This window comes from Belonocnema kinseyi, chromosome 2, assembly GCF_010883055.1.
Source record: "Belonocnema kinseyi isolate 2016_QV_RU_SX_M_011 chromosome 2, B_treatae_v1, whole genome shotgun sequence".
Classification (NCBI taxonomy): Eukaryota; Metazoa; Arthropoda; class Insecta; order Hymenoptera; family Cynipidae; genus Belonocnema; species Belonocnema kinseyi.
In genome coordinates, this window is record NC_046658.1 from 63,761,937 (window position 1) to 63,784,687 (window position 22,751).

Here is a 22,751-nt window from a genome sequence, read left to right on the forward strand (position 1 = left end):
CCCCCCCCCCCCTAACAGTTTCTGTCAAAAATTCACGTTTTGAGACCCCTTAAATCCGAAAAACAGGTTTTTACGAATGTGTCTGTCTTTATGTCTGTCTGTCTGTCTATGAGCACGATAACTTTTGAACAAAATAATGTATTAGATTGGCCTTTGATACACTCTTTTAGTGTCCTAAGCTAAATGCCAAGTTCGTTGGTCAGCCATTTTGGATACAAATTTTAAAAGTGAGCGTATTTTGAATCTTTTTGAGACCACATTTTTTCATGATGCAAAAATTCTGTGTAGCCTTGTTCATATTGCTTGAAAAGTAAAATGTTAATTTACGAAAGCCTTACAAGATTATCATAACAACTTTTTGAATTTTTTCGAAAAATTGATAATTCAAATTAACATTTTTTTGCCGAAAGTAGAGATCAAAAATTTTTATTAATAGTTTTTTTTATATGATTAGTAGTTTCTATTTTAATCGGGAATAACAATATTAAAAATAAAAAAAATTACATGTTTGGTAAAATGACACAAGATATAAGAGAAAGGTTAATTAGACCAGAAAAATCTAAATTTTTTTTTGAATTAATTTTTTGATAAAACGCGTGGTTTTCGTTTTAATCGTAAAAAATAAGATTCTAAATAATTAAATTGACTTTTTAGAGAAACGGCACAAGACAAATTAAAATATTCATAAGGGCGTATGATCAAAAACGTAGCTACAAAATTCCCTTCACCTATTTTTTCCATACGACAGGCCGTTTTTTTAACTTTTAGCAAATCAAAATTTACCAGTTTTTTTAATCTCCAAAAAGGCTTTTTTCTAATTTACATTTTCAAATTCAAAACATGAAAAATAAACAAAAATTATGATTCAAAGTATTAAAAGCGCACTTTCTGAATCAATTAATTTGATACGCAACCATTCTTTAAAAAATGAAAAACGTAGAAGCAGAATAGTTTTAAGATAATATCTTATAAAATGAATATAATATTTTTTTAAATACTGAAATGTACCATTTTCAATTACTTTAAAAATATATATAATATAACATTTCCAAAACAAACTTATTTAAACTAACCACTTTCAAAATAAATCAGTTCTACATTTTGTACAATCATAATTCAATAAATTCAGAAATGAGTTTGAAATTAATTAGGGAAAAATTGAAAAAACTTTAAAAGAATTTGATCAAATGCCTCCAAATTTAGGGTGAGTTTTAAAGACTTCAAGATGAATGAAATAAAAACTTTATCGAATGAATAGAATTGAGTAAATTTAGAAGAATGTAATAAAATTTAGGATAAACTAATAATAATTTAGGGTAACTTCAAAATGAATTGCAAAAAATATTTTCAAATTTGTTTAAACAGGACAATGAAATTTTCTCTCTTTTAATACCAACGCAAGTTGCGAATTATAATAATATACATTTATGGGAATGATATAAAATTTCAGGGAAAAACTCTATGCGAAGCACGAGATACGTGATGAGAATGTGTTCGTTAAAGCCTAAGGAGCTTTAACAAAAGAGAATGCACAATCATTAAATTACTGTTGACGATACTTTTACCTTTAATTTTAAAAAGTCTGTGCAGAAAAGTCGAGCGCGTAGCGCAAGGTAAATACATTATCGAGCGCGAAGCGCGAGATAAATATACTGTCGAGCGCGAAGTGCGAGAACCAACAAGCGCGCGCCCCGGGCGCGCTCAAACTTGCGAGCGCAGTGAGCCGCGCACATAGCGCGCGATGAGAATGTACCCGCGAAGCGGGCAGATTTTTTTATATAATTTCTTCATAAATTTGATTAATAGCAACGTGCTATGACACAAGTTGCACTTACATGGTTATACCATGACATTCTTCATTTATAAGGCTTCTAATTTAAATTTATCATTTCTTAATTCAAAAGGTTTTGAAGTTAAAAATCTGAAGAGGAGAGTGATAAAATACTTATCCGCATTAGAAAAATTCTAACAGAATATTTAATAAATTTACTAATATTGACTTATTTTAAAATGATACAAAAAAGTAAAAAATGACAAGCTTGTCATCTTGAAATTTAAATATGGACTATTAACTATCATCATAATTGAAAGATACACAATTCTAAAAACTTACGGGGTCTTTAAAATAATAATTCAGTACATGATAATTGATCTCAAAAGTTATAAATATCATTTTCATGCAAATCAAAAACGATTCAATTACCTACAAATAAAGTATTCTATAAATTTAAAATTTTCAATAACTCAGTAGAAGGTTTCGCATGGAGTGACTAAAGTGCAACTAAATTCTACTATGCTTATTTCTGATCTTATTCAGACTTATTATGATCGTAAATAGCAACACCATTTTCTTAAATCACTGATCTAATCAATTTCTCACAAATTCCCCATAAAATTTTCTTCCCTCGTCCTTGAACCCTTTATCCACTAATAATTATCCTAAAGGAAGTTCAATACTTCCTACGAATAATTCTCATCGGCGTTCTTCTGTAAGCTCACCATCGTTCTCCAGTTCGGTCACCCTCTTTCATTATTAATTCGCGACATGTTCGCGCCGAGGCCTCAATAATCGAAGACCATACTGAACGAAAAGAAAATTCTCCAGTAGTAGGGGCAGTTAATGCAACTTGGCGAGGGTAATTTAATTCAACGATAGGCCTCGTATAAATAGGCATTGGCCCAACCTATTGGCATCAGTCGCTAACCCGCCTCAGTCCTTGACATTGTCTTCAAGCAATTGATCGAAAAATTTCAGGGTCTTATCCTTAAACTTTCAGAACCATGAAGCTTTTTGTGTTGTGTTCCATCCTGGCTCTGGCTGCAGCCCAGCCTGCCAAAAACGAATTCTGGAAGGGCACCAGCATGGATTCTTTGGTGGACCAGACCAAAGCTGAATGTGCGCAGAAAAATGACGAAATCGCCTGCATGAAGTTTAAAGTCCTAAATCTTCTGGATCAAATCTTCCGCAAGGATAATTTCAAGGTTTGTTTTATTTATCCTGTATTAGAATTTAAACTCACGAATTAAATTTATAGAAAGAAGGTCCATTACAATCAGTTTTATCATTTAACGTAGTATACAATATGTATTTACATGACTTTTTAGTATTTCATTAATTATTTGCTATAAAAAAACGTAAAAACTTAATTATTTATTTCATGTTCACTATCCTAAGATCTCGAGTCAATCTGTCTAATTAAATTGAATTTACATAATACATTAAAGATTGCATCTCTAACATTCAAAATCTCTCAACAGATTTCGGAAACTGTGGAAGTCACCCGCAACTCGTACCCAGTTGACGAGGTTTCTGCACGGGGTGAAGCTTCCTTCATGAACACGCTGAGATCCTACTTAGCTTCCCACGACGTGACCTTCAAACTTCCTTTAGAATCATCAGTGAAAGTTAGTGCAAGAAATATTGATGATGACAAGCTGAGCTTCGACTTGAAGTTTGGAGAAGGTCGGGCAGTTGAAGAAGCACGTAAATCCAAGTTGAAGAAAGTCATCATCCCAATTCTTGTGTTTGTCCTGCTTAAGGCCATGACTTTGATCCCCTTGGCAATTGGAGTACTTGGATTGAAAGCTTGGAACGCACTTCAGTTATCGTTTTTTAGTTTCGTCGTTTCGGTGGGATTGGCTATTTTCCAGCTTTGCAAAAAAATTGCTGCCGACAGCCATTCCGCTCCTCTTGCTGCTCATGGACCCTGGGAATATCAGTCTGCTCAATACAGGTCGTTCCAGGATAATGCTGCACCAATAAATTCACAGTTTGATCAGGACCTTGCGTACTCGGGCTACGCACAAAAATGAGACTGTACTAGATCATTTGACTTTTGTAAAATAGCTTCTTTTCTGTGTATATGCTGTATTTAATAAATTATTTTTGAAACTGAATATAATTGTTATTTCTAGCGCTAAACACGAAGTTTTTTCTTATTTATGTCCTAATATTTGACAGCTTTAAAAATATTGTATCCAGGTGCGATACACTATTGAAAAAGAAGCAGTAATGAATGGACAATAGACGATATAGACTCATTAGAATACTGAACCTGAATACTTGAAGAATTGTTACCAAAAGTTAGATTTTATTACTGATAATGTGAATGTAAAAAAATATTTTTAAAAAATATATTCTATGTATTATGTTGTTATTCTTACTTGAAAGTGAAAAAGACAGAAAAGTTGAAATCTATAAGTGTATACTCAGAGAAAAAGTTGACTTGAAACACAAGCAGCATCCCCTTGCCTGTTTTAATTTGAACCACGTGAAAATATTTTCAACACAAACATAATTATTTGGCTGTTAGACTAAGTGAAGTTTGTTGCAAATGTTACGTTTAATTCAGGAATATTTATTTTGAAATGAATAAACAGCCTCTTAACATTCAGTTATTTGTGTCTATTTGTATCAAAAAGTGTAATTAGGGCAAACATTGACATTTATCTGAGTGTATAAAAATTTATTATAAACAAAGGGACAAAAATTGAAATATACTAAAACCAAGTTTTTAAAGAAAGATTCAAATTAAGAGGTAAGAGTAATGAACAAATATTATAATTGTATTTAGCTTCCTCACATACCTGATTGAAAATCTGTTTCATAATGTGTTTTTTCCAAGTCTTTAGAACTTTTAATAAATAGTACTGGAAACTGGTGCGCAGCCTTGATTCTTTATTTCTAAATGTGATTGTACTGTTCAAATTCCATTATTTTAATTTTTCCATGCATAAAATGTTAATGTTTCTGAAGAAAGTTTTTAAAGAAACATCAAAATTCGCAGGCACAGAAAATCGAACTGTAACCTCCAAGCTCTAAATCACTCATCTGCTAGATAGGCTAAAGTGAGTGTATAGCAAAATTACAATACTGATATTGTAAAGTGAAATTGCCATACTAGCATTATAAGTGGCGCGTATTCTTTTAAGTTGCAATACACGTATTGCAATTTCACCGACCAATACGCTATTGTAAGTGTGCCTTACAATCGTATAGTTCGCGTTTTAAATACAGATTTGAGGATGCACTACTTTACCTCGTATGTTCCTCTGAGCTCTAGTTTAGGCTATTTTCATTTATTTTAGTGTAAGGTTTAATTTTTTTCTCATTAAATGAAAATATCAAACAATTCATACGTTATATTATTTCTTTGATAATGATAATAAGCTTAAAGGAAAAATAACAGTTTATATACCATAGAACCATATTGAAAGCTACCACGAACATCTACAAGAGAACTTAGAAAGGACTTTCTTTTAATTTCAATTAGCAATTTATAATGCTTGCATTATTTCAATCTTGACTTATTTTTTGGTAATTATTTATTTTACGCAAATTATTTTTGTTCTTTCTACCGTTTGCTCTATTTAATCCATCTGTAGAAAGAATTCTTTTAGTCACACTAAACCACAAAACAATGGTCATTTAATTTACAATGAAAAAGTCTTCGTTTGAATGGCAAGTGGTCAATGAACATATCTTTCTCAAAGCGCATACTTTCACCGAACCTAGCAAGGTGCTGAATGTAAAAACAAGAAGGTCGAAAGTAACTTCCTTTATTCGGACAGCACTACTGTTGTCGTTTATCCAATTGCGGTCTCTTTTCTCGGAGTCTTGATTGTATTATGTTTACACTAAGAAAAAATACTGCATTTTCAGCAAATATCATCCAATACAGTGATGCTATAAATTCGCTAGTTTCGCTATTTTTTTAACGAGCTTTATTGATTCAAAAGAATTCTCATGTGAAAAAATGAGTTAATATTAATCATACACAAAATACGTGATAGATTTTTCAGGAACTTCAGACCCCCACCCACATGTTTGATGTTATTTCTATTGTTCTAAACATGTACCAACTCACTTCCTGAATGTATCACGTATTTTGTGAATAATTTGAGTTACCATGAAGTGAAAAGCAGTTTGATTATGAATTTCATTAAGGAATTAGTTATGAAACGAAAATTTTATTAAAATAAGTGTATTATTTCTTATTCTTTATTCAGAAAGTAGGATTACAAGAAGCTTAAAATAGTTAATCAAGGATGTATCGCCGGTGCTTATGAAAAAAACCTGCAAATAAAGCTATGAAGAAAAACCTTTTTCAAAGACGCCGTGAAAAATAAATTGTTTATTAGGTCGCTGTAAAAAAACATTGTTTTAGAACACCGTGAAGAAGAACACATCTCAGTAAAATTCTACGAAAAAATATATATTTAGGTAAATGCTGAAATAAAACATTATTCCTATAAGCGCCGTGAAAAGAAACCTTACTCATGAAAAAACCGTGAAAAAATACCATATTCGTTAAAACTTCAAATTGAACTGTTTTATTCCAAGAAAAAACTATAATAATAATTTTTCCGTAAAAAACGTATTATGCAAAAAAGTCGCAGATTACGAATCCGTTGTCAAAAATTTCGAAAACAAAATAACGGATACAATATGGCGGACGAGTATACCTAATAAAAGTTTGATTCTTTTCAAAATTGGTATAACGGGGTTTTGAAGGTCGCTAATTTCAAATCTGAATTGAGAAATTATAGATTCAAGATGCCGGTTCCAAAATTTTGAAAAAAAATATACGAGCTTGAAAATATATACTTGGGGTTTTTGGAGACGCTGCTTACGAATTTTAAGTTAATAAATTAAAATTAGTCGATCAAATTTAGTTTACATTGATACGTAAATCTTTGGAATCGTAGATGAGTTTTTAAATACTTTGATTTCAATAATGTAAGCATTTATGGAATTTATGGATTACGCTAAGTAAGAGTAAATTAAAAAAATTTCATCAACATTTCAACCACGATTTACGTGTCAGTGTTAACCATATGAGATCTATTTTGAAGAATTACGAGAATCTAATCGTAGATCAGCGATCGTAATCAGCGACCCCAAAAACCTCCAACTTGATACTTTCAAGCTCATATAACTCTTTTTTTCAACATTTTGAAATCGCCATCTTGAATCCGACATCTTGAATTGAAAATTTTTAACTTCTGACTTCATGTTCGTAATCACCGACCCCCCAAAGCCCACAAGTAGAGATTTTCAAACTTATATATCTCTTTTTTCTAAAATTTCAAATCGCCATCTTGAATTGAAATTTTCGAAATTCTGACTTCATATTCGTAATCAGCGACCCCAAAAAACTTCGAGTAAGAATTTTCAAGTAAATTCCCTGAACAGAAAAATACGTGCACCAAAGGGTTAATCTAAAAAATACGAGCATTTGATGTTAAATTATATAACATATCTTATTCCTAATAAAATAATAAACCATTATAATTAAAACAATAGGAAAAATTAATTATTTACTTGAAGAAACGATGTGAAAAGATTTGCTTCCCGAGGGTTTTCATAAGTATTTTTTGACGATGCCTTCTTAATAAGTTACTTATCACGGTATTTTCATGAATAAGGTTTTTTTCACGGCGTTTTCACAAAAAAATATATTTTTTCATCGTGTTTTCACGAGTGAACTTTTTCTTCGCGGCGTTTCTTAGAAAGGGTTTCTTTTCACAGTGTTTAATAAAACATATTTTATATTACGACCATTCAATGATGCGGGTTTCTTTTCACAGTATTTATACAAGACGTGTTTTTTCACAGCGTTTACCAATATGTATTTTTTATAGTGCTTACTGACATATATGTTTGTTCATCACATTTTATAGAGATGAGTTTTTTTCATGGCGTTATGATAAGAAGTGTTTTTTTTACAGCAATATAATTCACGGGTTCATTCTCCGAAGCACCGGCGATATATCCACATTGAAGCGAAACGACAAACAATTTCTTTTGCTTCGTCACGTTAGGATTCGAAACCCTGACAGCTTTGATATTTTCATAGTTTAGGTATCGTAATAAAGTATATTTCAAGCATGTTATCAACTGAACTATGCTGTCCATAATTGTAATTCCTTATTTATTGGATAAATTTGTAACTTTTGGATACACATTGTTCTTTTTAAATTCTAACTATTTGATGACGAATATGTTGAACTATGGTTTGGAAAGAAATTTCAGTATTAGCGAATAGGAAAATTTCATCTTAATTGATGTCTGTGCCCACTAGTGTATGTTTACATTTACGCTCTAAAAACCAGGAGTTTTGAATTTTATATAATATGCATTACTTTGAAAGTTTAATTATTCGTAAAATAATGTATAGGTATACAGCCTACTAAAGTAAAATAATATTATTTTGAAAGTAAAATGAAACTGATGCATGATCATTTTTACGAGTCATAGTTAAGAGCGAGATATAAATTAAAAAAATATAAGAAGAAATTAAATTAATTTACAGAATTTTACACAAAATTTAATGCACGTCCCAAAGATCTATTTCAGAAAATTACCCTCACAGTGTGTAAGAATTTTTAATAATTTTAATTTGCCTGAATTTTGTATTAAAATTTGCTGGATGACAGCATTGTCCGAAGATAACTTTAGATAATACGAATTGTCTAGGAACACTCTAAATATAGAGTCTACACTCAACGTCCTTTCTAGTTTGCCAGGGCTCACAAAACAGATTTGTTCTATGCTCACCGAATTTCGGTGAACCTAGAGACGGCCTCAAAAATAAGTGCTGTGAGTAGGGATAGAATTTATTACATCTATTCGTTATTCACTTTTCACGTTCCCATTAATTTGTAATATTTATATACAGCTATAAACGTTTTTAATTTTATTTTATATAGGGAGATGGAAGGCAAATTAAATCTTATATTATTTTATTAAACATAAAGTAATAGTAATAGTAATTGCTTGGATTGATTATTTTACAGGAAAAGCAAATACTTGCAGAAAACTAAAATTCGCATTTGCGTCATTTGATCTTCAAAATACAATTTTTACACGAATTCCAGGATTTAGGATAGTACTGAGCTCTCACATCCTGATAAAAAAACACATCTGCGCAAAAGTGTTTTATTAATGGGTTTCTCGGTCTTTCTAAAGTCCGATTTTCTGAAATCGAATAGAACAACTAAAGATAATCCTTGTATATCTGCGTAGCTGTGTTTATTATTAAGGATTCTCGGCAACTTTGTTCATTAATATCTCGCATATCTACAGTTTGCATACAAATTATTGAAGTTCCCCATTTTTTTTGTTTTAATGAATAGAGCATGTCCGATTTACCCAAGAACAATACTTTTTTTCAAAAACTCGCATACGTTTAAATGTGCAGATGAAAACTCGTTGTATTGAATATCTCAGTTTGTTTCAAATGCATTTGTACAGTTTCTTCATCAGGACGGAAGAACACTTACACCTTTGCGCTAGCCACCTACGGTATGTAGACATGTGGTCCGGTTACATCCGGTACTCACGAATACTGATAAGTTTCCTGTGCTACACATGCTTTCGCACTAATAACTCACTGTTCTTACAACTTCATATAGCTTTCCTTTGGTTATTAGTTAACTAGTGCGTTTCATCGAAAATCGACGACGAAGTTTGCTGAAACAGCTTCATCGAACTTCTCTATTGACCATAGCATACATTATTCTATTGACCCATAGCATACAGCACAGTCCTACATAACTATTAATTATTGTATTATTATATAAAATAATGTTTATATAAAAAATGTTAAGCAACATTCATAAACTCGAATATCCTCGAGAAATTTCCGTATGACAGTTTCATTAACGACGTCTATAACTATATGTCCTCCACGTGATATTGTGTCCAAGTATAATACTATCATAAAATAAAAGAGTACTGATTATTGTTCAAGAACCGGAGAATTCCTCAAATAATGTCTTCACACATGATCAATTTTACTGATCAATATACGCCGTGATAATCTTCCTCAGGTCATCTGAGCGAGAAGTATTTATATAGTGGCCAAAATAATGTTCAATGCTTTCCTAACCACCGCAGACGAGGCAAAAGATATCACATACAATAATATCGCAAAACCTCTATATTGCAAGAAAGCACAATATGATAGATTCAAGCGGGTCCCGGTGTTTTGCAGAATATTATAATGCAGTAACTTGCGCAAATCGCTTGGCCACTAATCGAACCCTTGCGAATTCACAAAAGCAAAAACACAATGTGATAGCGTAATAAACTTAAATTCTTACGTTGTAGAATACAAAATTATGCGGTATATAATGTAAAAACTTGCAACGTACGATATCACGATTTTACGCTATTATAATGCAATAATTACGATATATAGCACAGGAATTACGGTATATATTGCAATTTATGCGGTATCGTATTCTCCGTGCATGCAGGCATAATTTAATGTGATGTCTATTATTTTATGTGAAATTTAGAAGATTTTAGTAATCCCTATGGGGAGCTTTGCCATTTCTCGTTACAAATCTCTAAGCTTAAATATCATACTTCGAAATAGGTAATTTTTTATATATCCTACTATAACCTTTATATCATATTAGAATTTTAAGTTTAGTTTGCATTAATTTTATTATAAATGGTAAAAAATAGGAAAAATATATTTTAAGAAGCAATGAATATTGTATTAACGTTTACGAATATACAATTGTGTAAAGTATGTAGAATTTAGCATATTTTTTGATTTCGTCATATTTATTCGTAAAGATGCAAAATCTATTATCGAAGAAAATTTTCAAACATTTCCTCACGCACATCTTTGTTAATTTATGAATAGGGTTACGTAATACGTGACGCTTATCTGATTAAAAAAATGCATTTTTGATTCATGTCAATACATTAAAGACCATATTATTGGCACAAAAATTTAGCATCTTATTAGGCTGCCATATAAATAATTTGTTATATTAATCTGTCATCTAAGCTGATCTTGAAATCATATCGATCGTCTTAAATGAAAAAATCTGCCCGTTGCGCGGGAACATTCTCATAGCGCGCGGATCGCTTCGCTCGCAGGTTTAAGTGCTTCCTGGAATGCTTGAAGCAAACTTTATCAAGAACATTTCTTTCAGATCCCAGTATTTATATGCATCTTCATATTCTGATTTTGTGGCTTTGGCGTTCGTGAATGATGAAAAAGGTTTAGTTTTCCATCAGACGTTTCGGCTCCATACATGGGCCCCTCTTCAGTGATTTCTTCTAGAAAAAGTTTCTTTGGTACATTTGACATTTCTCCCTGAGACATATTTTTGTGCGTTGTCTTTTCGTATATAACATTAATTATTGTTCTATGTAGCTAAGTTTTGATAACAATAATTATACATTTTTATTCAATACTTGATATTTTAAATCAGTTTCTAACAATCGTACATTTAACACATTAAGTTCTTAACAACCGGACCTTTGAAGACAGTAAATTCTTATTTTATACTTCTACGTACTGTCCTACGTAACTATTGATTATTGTATTATTATATAAATAATGTTAAGTAGGAGATGATATATTATTGTATCATAGGTTATTGTATTATTATATAAATACTGTTAATTAGGAGATTATACATTTAATTTGTTTAATTTATTTCACAAGACAATAAAAAATGGCATTCTGTTGCAGAGTTTTAAATTAAAATTCCTAGTGTTTCCGATTCGCTTCCCCACCTCCCACCTTATTAACGTCCCCCTTAAGTGTAAGATACAACAACCATAGAAAGCTGGAAACCAGAGAGAGCGAGAGAGAGAGAGAGAAAGAATAAAAAATGTTAAATAGGTAATTATAAATTCAATTCATTTTTTTTATTTGTTAAATTCGTGAAATACACAAGACGAATAATAAAAAAACACCAAATAAAACCAAGAAATTACATTTTGATCATTGGAAACCTGCCCCCATCCTTTTTTTGCTTAGACATTAGGAACAAAAAGAAGCGAGAAAAAAAACGGTTTATAATTTAGGAAATATGTGAGACCGAAAAGCAAGTAAGACTTTCTTTTAACTTGACGATCATCTGGTACGGGAACCATGTATTTAAACGAACAGTAAGCTTATCACTCTGTGTTTTGAGATTTAATTTAAGGATACTAAAAAGTACGCACAGAGAAACCAGCTTTTCTAAAACAATTGTTCCCTAAGTGGACCGTAACGCTCTTTTTTCTCCTCCCCCGTAGGCTTTGGCGAACAATTTATCCTTATGACTTTTTTGATCAAATCAAAAATTACCAGAGTTATAGCATTTACAAAATACCAAAGAGAAGAGAAGAAAAATGTTGCTTTTTGAATACCCTACAAGAATATCATAAAAACTTATTGAATTTTCTTGAAAAATCAAAAATTCCAATTTTGGCAGCATACAAAATAATGAAAAATCCAAAAATTACTCTTTTCGGCCAAACTATGCAAAATACGGTAAGAGATGAGTTGACAAAAAATTTGCATTTTAAAAAGATCTAGAAATTTTTATCAACCACTTTCTGACAGGATATGTAGTTTTGGATTTAATCATGAAACACGTAATTCACAGTAAAAAAAAATCTGCTTGGTGCGTGGGCACATTCACAACGTTTGTCTTTTAATTTCGTTTTCGTCTCGTGTGTGGGGTTTCAAAAAATTAAACTTCTTATGTTTGTAATGTTATGTCTGTTATGTAATGTCTGTCTTTGTGTCTGTCTTTCTGTGAGCTCGATAACTTTTGAAAAAAAATATGCTATGATATTGGCCTTTGATTCACTCTTTTAGAGTCCTATGCTAAATGCCAAGTTCTTTAGTCAGACATTTTGGATACAAATACTAAAAGTGAGCCCATTTGAACAATTTTTGAGTTCACATTTTTTCATGGTTCAAAAATTCTCTGTACACTTGTTCATAGTACTCGAAAAGAAAAATGTTACTTTTCGATAGCCCTACAAGATTATCATATCAACTTTTTGAATTTTTTCGAATAATTGAAAATTCAAATTTTGACTCCAGAAAAACTATTCAAAAATAAAAAATTGAATTTTTCAGTAAAACTATACAAGATAGGACATGAATTTTGTTTATTTATAAAAAAACATCGAAAATACAAAAATTAGATTTTTCGACACACGATACAATCTAAGCAAAAAGAAATAGATAAGATTTTTTGACCGAAAGTAGAGTAAAAAAATTTTTATTAATAGTTTTTTTACATTCTCATCAGAGAAGGTATTAGATATGTGTGAAATTTGACCCCCCCAGTTTCTGTAAAATATCTACGTTTTGAGACCCCCTGATTCTGAAAAATAGGTTTTTACGAATGCGTCTGTATGTATTTATGCCTGTCTGTCCGGCAGCATGATGACTTTTGAAAAAATCCTTCTATCAGATTAGGCTCTGGTACACTTTTTAAGTATCCTAAACTAAAGATCAACTTCGTGAGTCAGCAATTTTGGATAAAAATCCAAAATGTATGCGCATTTTGAATATTTTTGAGACAAGTTTTTTTTAAATTCAAGAATTCTCTGTACGGTTATTTATAGTATTTAAAAATGCTAACAATTTATTCTCATGACTTTTTTCATAAAATAAATAATTACTAAAGTTATAGCATTTACAAAATTCCAAAAAACACACGAAAATCATCCTTTTAAGCCAAATAATGGATGATATGAAAAAAGGCAAGAAAAGAAAAAGTTCGATTTCTAAATTCCCTGAAAGATTGTCATAACAACTTTTTGAATTTTGTTGAAAAATAAAAAAATAAAATTTTGACAGCAAACAAAATAATATAAAATCCAAAAATTACATATTTTCATGCAAAAATTTCACGACTACATTCTCTGTGGTGTGAGAAAAACCCGGAGCTATCGCACTTTTCGCATCAAAGTCTGCGAAACCATGCCGAACTACTACAAAGAAGAGGCCTTGTAAGCGGGACGCCTACTCTACCACAGCCAGAACAAGCTGGCAACAGAGAAAGCGAGGCGACACTAAGGCCAACCCCGGACAAGCATCCAAAAGAGGAAGAGCGATGCTTCTTGCCCCTGAGAAACATCAACACCCAGGTTTCTCTCAAGCCAAAATATCAGGCTGAAATTGATGAAGAGCTTCATGGACATTTTTCCGAAGAATCCGACCTCTGGACTATGAATTGGTACGTATACAATGCAGCGAGAGCTTTGGCTGATGCGAACCGTAAAAAAAACCAACGGTTGATCATAAGACCAAAAAACAAATTCATCTACTCGCCATAAAGATACGCTGGACAAGACGTACTGTCTTGCCCAGCCTATCTTTATGGCGAGTTTCCGTGTGTGATTGACTACATTACATACGATAGGATTTTTACCGCCAAGGTTCGAGAAAAGTCAGAGAAAATCAACAGTTTCTCTATGACCCATCTCGACTCTTCCAAGAACCTCCAGTTACTATCGACCACCCGCCCAAACTAGAGGAGGTTGAAGTATTTTGGAGAGAAGTCTACGAAGTGCAGCATAGGCTGGACGAAGACTCGGAGAACATAAATAGCTTCAAGGACCTATGTGATGCCCTTATAACACTTGATGAAGAATGCCCATCCATCACTACAGAGGAGGTGAAAAAGGTATTAAGAGGGATGAAGAACTACTCCGCTCCGGAGGACCTGCTTACCGATAGATGCGTCTGCAAAGATGCAGCATCCTACAAGCGTGACCTATCGATGGCCTGGATTGATGACCGGAAATCTTTCGATTCGACCTACCATAGACTTATCATCTGTTATTTGGAAAGCTTAAAGGTTCATCCGAAAATCGTGAGTTGCATAGAGAGATTGATGCCGCTTTGGAAAACCAGATTTACTATATCATCTGGAAAAAATCGAGTGACAACTAACAAAGTCACCTTTCAGAGACGTGTCCTTCAGCGCTACACCATGAGCCCACTCCTCTTTTTCCTCACATTATTGTCACCATCTCTAGATCTTCGCTATTCCAACGGGTACTTTTGCGGCAAACCTGCAGATCGAAAATAGAAGGTCACTCATGTATTTTATATTGACGATCTTAAGATCTATGCTAAAAACAAAGAGCAACTACAACTAGCTCTAAGGATTGTCGAACGATATACTAAGGAAATAGGAATGGAATTTGGGTTAGACAAATGCGCCAAGGTTTATTTGAAGCGAGGAAAACTTAATGGCATCCCTGAAGACCTTGAGCTCGTCGATAGCAGCGCTATACATCTTTGCGCTGGAGAGACTTATACATACCTGGGCGTACCACAGAGCCGCATTCACGATGTGACATCTATAAAGGATACTCTCCGAAGCAGATACAAACTTCTCGTCCGGCAGATTTGGTCTTCCGAACTGTCGGCAAAGAACAAAGTATCTGCAACGAACATGCTTGTCGTCCCGGTAGTACTCTATTCATTTGGAGTGGTTTCATGGACGAAGAACGAGCTCAGATCCCTTGGCATCGGGAAATGAAAGGTTATGTACATGAACAAAAGCATGCATTTTAGTCTTCTGTTCCGCGACCCTACATCTCACGCCGTCAAGGTGGTCACGGAATATTGAATCTTGAATGTCTTCATAACAGGATTGTTCTGGGTAGAATACATAGAGTCGGAAATGGAAGAGACCCTTTTCTTATAATGGTCAGGAAGCACGAAGAGGTGGGCAAAGGAGAGTTTCTGTACAATGCAGCGGAGGCGGCTGCTGAAACACTCGGACTTAACTTAAGTATTAGGCTTGAGCAAAATTAATCACATCTTATTTATCTCGAATACTCACTCGTGAAAGCCCGGATTAAGAAAGCACAAGAGAAAAACTTCTGTAAATAGCTCCTCAATAAGAAGATGCACGGCACCTTCTACCGAATTGTGGAGGATCAGTCAATGTCGTTTGAGCTAACTTTTGCTTTCCTTAAATCACCCGAATTGAAGTCTGGCCACATTTTGAGCAAAGACATTCCCGATGATAGCTGCAGGGCGTGCCATGCACATTCCGAGTATTGAGCACACATACTATCTATTTGTCCAACTCATGTGGGAACAATCTACATCCAAAGGCACAATGCGGCACTAAGAGTGTTTTATTACCATCTCTGTTACTCTTACGGCATTAACCTTAATATCGCTCGTCTAAATGCTCCCAGGGAAATATAGTCAATTGTAGAGAATGAGAAGTGCCGCATATACTGGAACTTTATATTTTCGAAAATTGTTTTTGTTGCACACTCGAGGCCTGACATGGTTCTTCTTGACTTTGAGAAGCGAACCATGTTCGTTATCGAATTCTCGGCTCCAGCTGACAAAAAACTCATAGCCAAGGAAAATGAAAAGAAAGAGAGGTATAGAGACCTTGGCAGGGGTATGCAACGATTGTACTTGGAATATTCTGTTAAACTAATTGTCCTCGTCATCGGTGCTCTTAGAGGTGACAAGCTTCCACTGGTTAATAGCCTGAAAAGCATCCCTGCGTATCAACAATATGCTATCGGGTGCAGTTTTTCAGATTAGCATCCGCTCCTCGCGAAATCCTGCGGTTTTCCTTATGACAAACTTTTAATTATATAATATATACACATACATAATTTAGAAGTTAAAAAACAGTAAGGCTAATCAGTAGACCGTATGTGTAAAGTTTAAACCATAAAAAACACTGGAAATGAGCAAATTTAGTTTCTGGAGAAACGACAAAAGTTGCAATAAAATGTTTAGGAACAACATTTTTGTGAAAGAATGCCCTTTTTTAACCCGGGCAATGAAACTTCGTCTACTTAGATTCCAATGCATGCTATGAATAATAATAATATACATTTGTGGGAATAATTAAAAATGTCAGGGATAAAATCAAGTGCGAAGCACGAGATACGTGATGAGAATGTTCTCGTTAAAGCCGAAGGAGCTTTAACAAAAGAGAATTCACAATCACGAAGTACGAAGCGCAAGAACCAACAGTCGCGCGCCCTAGGCGCGCTCAATCTCACAAACTTATTCAATTGCTGTCTTTTTGTGTTTGGTTTAGAGTCGTTTTGTGGTTTCCGATTTAAAACTGTTGTGGGTATTGGCCTATTTGCTCTGTGCTGTAACGGAAGATAGGATTCCGATAAATTTCCTACATCCGCCCGTTAATTAACGCCTTTTTTTGTAACTATGTGCGCCGTTTTCAAGACTAGACGTTTTTTGTATTAATCTATTTTATCTAAAATTACAGTATCCTCTAATTTCAAACGTCTCGTGAAATAAATTAAATAAATTAAATTTATAATCTGCTGATTGAACATTATTTATATGTCTGACTTTCTCTCTGTTTTCTAATTTTTTATGGTTATTGTATCTTACACTCAAAGAGGTGACGTGAATGGGGGGGGGGGTAGAAAAACACTAAGAATTTTATTTTAAATCTTAACAACAGATTGTCACTTCTTATTTGTACAAGTCGGAGATGAGCGATATATAATTCTATAATTGAATCCACTGTGCTGTAAGATAGCGAGTCATAGGCCTACCAAGAAAAGGAAAAAAGTTCAAATTAACGTGGTTGACATGCAATACCTGCGCAATGTGTACTGTTAAACGCTAATGGAGAAATAAGCAATAAGATGATTCTTATAGAATTTGATGTAGAGGATACACTGTTTGAAAATAATGAAAGAAATTTGTTAAGATGGTTAATTTTTCATGGAATCGAACCTTGAGCACTGCATTCTCGTCTAATTTCAATTAAAATTATTTATATTAGTATACTGGAATATCTATCAACATTGGTTAATTAATTTTCAATTATTTAAAGAAATGGAATTTGTTTAAATAACTTTATTTTCAAAAGTTCGTTTTTTATCTAAAAATGATTACTATTGGTCTATTGGAATATTTATCAAAATTGGTTCATAAAGTTTCTATTATTTAAACAAATGAAATTTGTTTAAATAATGTTTGTTTTAAGAATACTTTTTTTATTGCAAAATGGTAATATTACTTTAGTGGGATATTTATCAACATTGTTTAATTAATTTTCAATTGTTTATACGAAATCCATTCGTTTAAATAATTTTTTGATTTGTTGTGTTTTTTATGAAAATTATTACTGTTGGTGTAGGCTCGAAACTAGTGGAATGTTTATCAATATTGGTTAATTTATTTTCAATTATGTAAACAATTAATACCTAAACAATTTATTGATGAGAAATGAGGATCAAATAAAAATTTTATTTCATTTGGTTAAAGAGTATAGCAAAAAGTTTCTAAACAGGAGAAAAATAACATTATGTCGCGAAAGTCAATATAGATTAAGATTCTATAAGAAAAAAGCGAACAAGTTCAATTTGTTGAAACAAATCAATTTCAATAATCAAAAAATGGTTTTAAAAAATGTATGTCACTTAATGATAATAAACTGTCAGTTCGACGAATTTTTGAAAACCAATATTTTTTAGAAAAATGACATTTTTTTACACAATTAAAAAATAAACAATGTTGATAAATATTCCACTAAAGAAATATTAATAATTTTTAACTAAAAAAGAATTAAAAAGAGTTATTTAAACAAATTTATTGAAAATTAATGAACCCAAGTTAATAAATATTCCACTAGGCCAATAGTAATAATTTGTAAGATAAAAAATGTCGAAAAAAACTTAAGTTAACAAAGTTCATTCGTTTAAATAATGGGAAATGTGTGAACCTATGTTGATAAAAAGTCCACTAGATCAATATGAATAATTTTAAATACAAAAAAGACGAGAATACAGTGATCAAAAGGTCAATTTCATCAATAATTGACATCTTTGGTCTCGTGGGGGTGCGTTATCGGTGTCAAACCCATGTTTTATACATTAAATTCTTCGTTAAATAATTTTCGACTAGCATCTATACTTTCCCGTCACATTTTCTCAAACCCTAAAAAATGATTCCAAAAACTTAAAAAGGTGAATTTTCCCATGTATTTTACATAAGAAACTTCATCTCGAAACCGGCACCTTTCAAAATCACAATTAAAAAAAAGGCATTTCCTTTTTTGGATTTGGAATAAAGTGGGGGATCATTGCCCTTTAGCATGACAAAAAAAAATTGCCATGCATTTTTGGATTACCCTATTATACATATGTGCATTACTAACCCGAATGCATCTAAAATTGTATAGCTTAAACTTAAAGAGATTCCAAACCATTTCAAATTTCAGTGTTTGAATCTCAAAATTAAAAAATTGTTCTTGCCTTAAATGAAAAATTAAATGAATGCTATACTTTGCAATATAAGTTTGCATGGAAATTAAATCATAATAATTTATCATGAAAAAACCAAAATTTATAGATCAAATGATACAGATATCATTAAATTAAACCATTTCAATTTTAAAACATTTAAAAACTCTGTAATCACATTTTTCTGAAGAAATTTTTAACTGTTTTCTCAACGTAGGAAATAGCTTTAAAATTTCAATCACGAATTTCGGAACATCCTGCATGTAGCGTGGTGAAATTATTGAAATCTAATTTCACCTTCTGTACTAGAAAATAGTTTAAATATGTCGGGAACTTAAATTCTATGTATCTTTTATTCAATTTATAATTTATTCAGTAGAAAAGCCCTTTTGAAATGTCATCTTTTAAAAAAATACAAACTTTGATAATTTCCAACAATATTGCGTTTAGCCCGAGTGAAAAAATTATACGTGCTGGAAATCATTTTATCGAATTTTGATTGGTTTGATACATTTTTTCCATAAAACAAATTAAAATTATACGTAATTTTTTCCACTAAGTATAAAATACATATAATTTTTCCGCTTGGGAAAGTTCTCCATAGAAAGCAATGGACTTTTATTCTTATTATGCTGCTATTTCTTAAGCAGAAAAAGTATACATAGTAAACATATTATTAATGATTTACATTTATTTCATACATTTTGTATGTAAAATAGATTAAAATTATTATAAAATTAAAATTAATTTGAAAAAAAATTCTATTTCAAATTCAGTGCTAATTTCATACGTAAACAATTATAAGATCAGGAATAATGACAAAAATATGCATTTACTAAAGCAAAACTGAATAAATTCATTTTCATTTAGTAAAAATCTTCAAAAGTATAGTAAAGTAGAAAGTTTGTTTTGCATTTAATTCATCAGAGGGCCCACCGGATTATAATAACTCATTTCAAATCTAATTTTGATCATGGATTTAAAGCTAAAATATATGCCTGAATATTGAGAATTTAACTCAAGTGGATTTATCACGTTTTTTTCATCATCTTACCACATACGTATTCTTTTACAGGACCATACAAAATACAATAAGAGTAAAAAAAATCACATTTCTCATTGAGATAATTGTCGTACGAGATAACAGTGCCGATAATAAGCCGGTCGCGTGTTCACTCCAGAAATTAGCATACCATCCCATGTGACGCCTAAGCACATACCAACATGGACAAGTTCCGTTTCCCATACGCATGCCATGGTGTACAATATGCGCCATGACAGGCAAAGCATTGGGGAACACCTCTCGCACCCGTGTCGGCTATTGCGAGTGAAATTTAAATATGATTTTCCTTCGATCGCCGATTCACATCATGTGCGACCGAATAACATAGATTCGCGGGGGACAAATTAAATAAAAGGGGCGGGCCACTCCTCTGTCAGTCGCAGTTCGATCGCCGATTGTGTATCACCCATTGAGTTTCAGTCCCTGTTGGTGTCCATCAAAAAATTATCATTATCTGTGCTACACTTTAATATAAATTAAAACCTGTGACCACGTGAGATTACCGAAGGAATATTATAAAATGCGTATTTTCTTGGTGACAGGCCTTCTGGCCTTAGTGGCTGTATCCTCAGCATCTCAGGACTTACTCCTCAATTCTTTGAATCACTGCATCAGTGCAGAATCCTGGTCCCCATGTTTAAAACATGAACTTCTTGGATATTTGGATAACCAGCTGGGAACAACGACAGAAGCCAGATCATTGGATTCAGTTGATGAAGCAATTGTTGCTAGGACATTCAAATATCTAAAGTCTTTTGATTATAGAATTGAGTTACCCTTCGTTGATGCGAGTTTGAAGTACAGACCTAGCAGAAGTCTTGCTGATCTTGATGTCGAATTTAAGGAAAATGAAGTTGCTACGAGCCAGGCACGTGGTTTGTTAAAAAAGAAATTGCTGCTGCCATTTTTACTTCTTCTTAAGCTGAAACTCAAAGCTCTGATGCCGATCTTTGTTGCCATCATTGGACTCAAGGCTTTGAAGGCTCTCATTCTTTCAAAGTTGGCACTTTTGGTTGTTGTCGGATTCATCGCTGTCCAATTCTTAAAGAAGGGTGGCATGACTCCTCCAATGGGTAGGTTACTTTCATAATTCTTTCGGCAATTCTCAAGTGAACCAATAATTTTAAAATAAATTTTAATATACTTGTGACTGTTCAAGTCTAGATTCTATATCAAAATTTCAAAAATTGTATTTTGGAAGGCCGTCAATTATGATTATTCTTATATATCTAGCATACTGAAGCCTTAATCGGCATGATCACTGCCACCTACTTTACTGATATTACATATATTCAAGTTACAAATAATTGAATAAAAAAACTTGAATTTTAAAGTATTACAGATTTGAATAATTGGTAAGTCAGTTATAGTCGTAAAGTTTAGGCCCCTAAGAATAAATGTTTAAACTAGGATAAAACATTTTCTGTACAGTAAATGACATTTAACGTAACGCAGATAATGAAAAAAATATTTTTTAAGGAATGTCAATGGAACCAGTCCCAGCTTATGGAGCTCCACCTCTACCCTCGACTACGTCGAGTTACGAACCGGTGAACACATGGGATGGAAATGGACCATATTCTCGAGTATGGACTCCATCAAACGGTGCTGATGCTCAAAATTTGGCCTACAATTACTATTCTTCTGGTAGTAATTCTGGTTCGTATGGCTCTCCTTCATCGTCGTCATCGTCATCCTCATCAGGAAGCTCATCAAGTTCGTCCAGCTACACGTAAATTTTGAATCATCTGAAGTAACCTGGAGTGATCTAGAATAATCTGAAATGACCTGAAATCTTTTGTCAAGATCTTAAACCACCGGGATCTAATTTGAGAGCTTCCTAGATTAGCTACGGATCATACCTATGATTCGCCGATTGAAAAATGCACCAGATTACGAAATAACCCTCTAACGAATCTCATGAAAAAAGAGGGATTTTTTGGAAAGAGCTGCAATCTCAAAAATCGTACTCATGGGCATCTTGCATCAGAGTAGCTTTTTGGATGATAAGATTATTTAGACGAATGCTGTTTGCATATATACTATTTTAACATGTAACTCCAAAATCCATTTTAGGATGAAAGAGTTTATTTAAAACGCGTTATTTATTTCTCAAGCACTATTTATTGTTTTCATGCATTTGTTAATAAAGATAATTACACAAATGTTGTATATATTTATGTGTGCATACCAGATTGTATAAGATAGTTGTCTAATCGTCTAATGTACCAGAGATATCATTCGGATATCATGAACATTATAATTTTTATTGAGAATTTTGTAATGAAACTAAAATAAGATCAATTTATTTTCTAGTTTTATACTAAATAAGGAAGAAATTTAAAATAAATACCAGACAAACACAAAGAATTCATATTTTTTGAAGTCTAAATGGTTTGGATAAGTGCAATATTATCGCAGCCATTTTCCGCTAAATAATTACATTTCAGAAGATAAAAGTTTAGCCATATTTTATATGCATAATTTTGTAGTTACACCTATTTAATCAATTATTTTATGAAATTATACAGAAAATTCTTAATTTTTGTTCATTTTGTAAATATTAATGTTAAAAACGATAAAAGATCAGTAAAAAAATCATGATCACTTTTTATATATGGTGTCCTAAAAACTACCCCATGAAAGTTAAAAGAAAGT

General features: G+C 32.4%; 2 protein-coding genes across 2 annotated transcripts; both read left to right on the forward strand.

Moving 5' to 3' along the window:
* The first annotated feature begins 2,725 nt into the window (after window positions 1-2,725).
* Window positions 2,726-3,837, forward strand: LOC117167929. Its single transcript, XM_033353177.1, has 2 exons — window positions 2,726-2,982; window positions 3,259-3,837. The coding sequence occupies exons 1-2, from the start codon at window positions 2,782-2,784 to the stop codon at window positions 3,811-3,813; spliced, it is 756 nt and encodes a 251-aa protein (XP_033209068.1). The 5' UTR covers window positions 2,726-2,781; the 3' UTR covers window positions 3,814-3,837.
* Window positions 3,838-20,498: 16,661 nt separating this feature from the next.
* Window positions 20,499-22,423, forward strand: LOC117167770. Its single transcript, XM_033352938.1, has 2 exons — window positions 20,499-21,166; window positions 21,573-22,423. Exons 1-2 carry the CDS (start codon window positions 20,614-20,616, stop codon window positions 21,827-21,829), a joined length of 810 nt encoding a protein of 269 aa, XP_033208829.1. The 5' UTR covers window positions 20,499-20,613; the 3' UTR covers window positions 21,830-22,423.
* Window positions 22,424-22,751: the final 328 nt, after the last annotated feature.

Excerpts from the sequence above, each read along its gene's own strand:
- LOC117167770 (XM_033352938.1), top strand. The coding sequence starts at position 20,614 with ATGCGTATTTTCTTGGTGACAGGCCTTCTGGCCTTAGTGGCTGTATCC. Across the intron at positions 21,167-21,572 it reads TGGCATGACTCCTCCAATGG|GAATGTCAATGGAACCAGTC; the intron begins GTAGGTTACTTT and ends ATATTTTTTAAG.
- LOC117167929 (XM_033353177.1), top strand. The coding sequence starts at position 2,782 with ATGAAGCTTTTTGTGTTGTGTTCCATCCTGGCTCTGGCTGCAGCCCAG. Across the intron at positions 2,983-3,258 it reads TCCGCAAGGATAATTTCAAG|ATTTCGGAAACTGTGGAAGT; the intron begins GTTTGTTTTATT and ends ATCTCTCAACAG.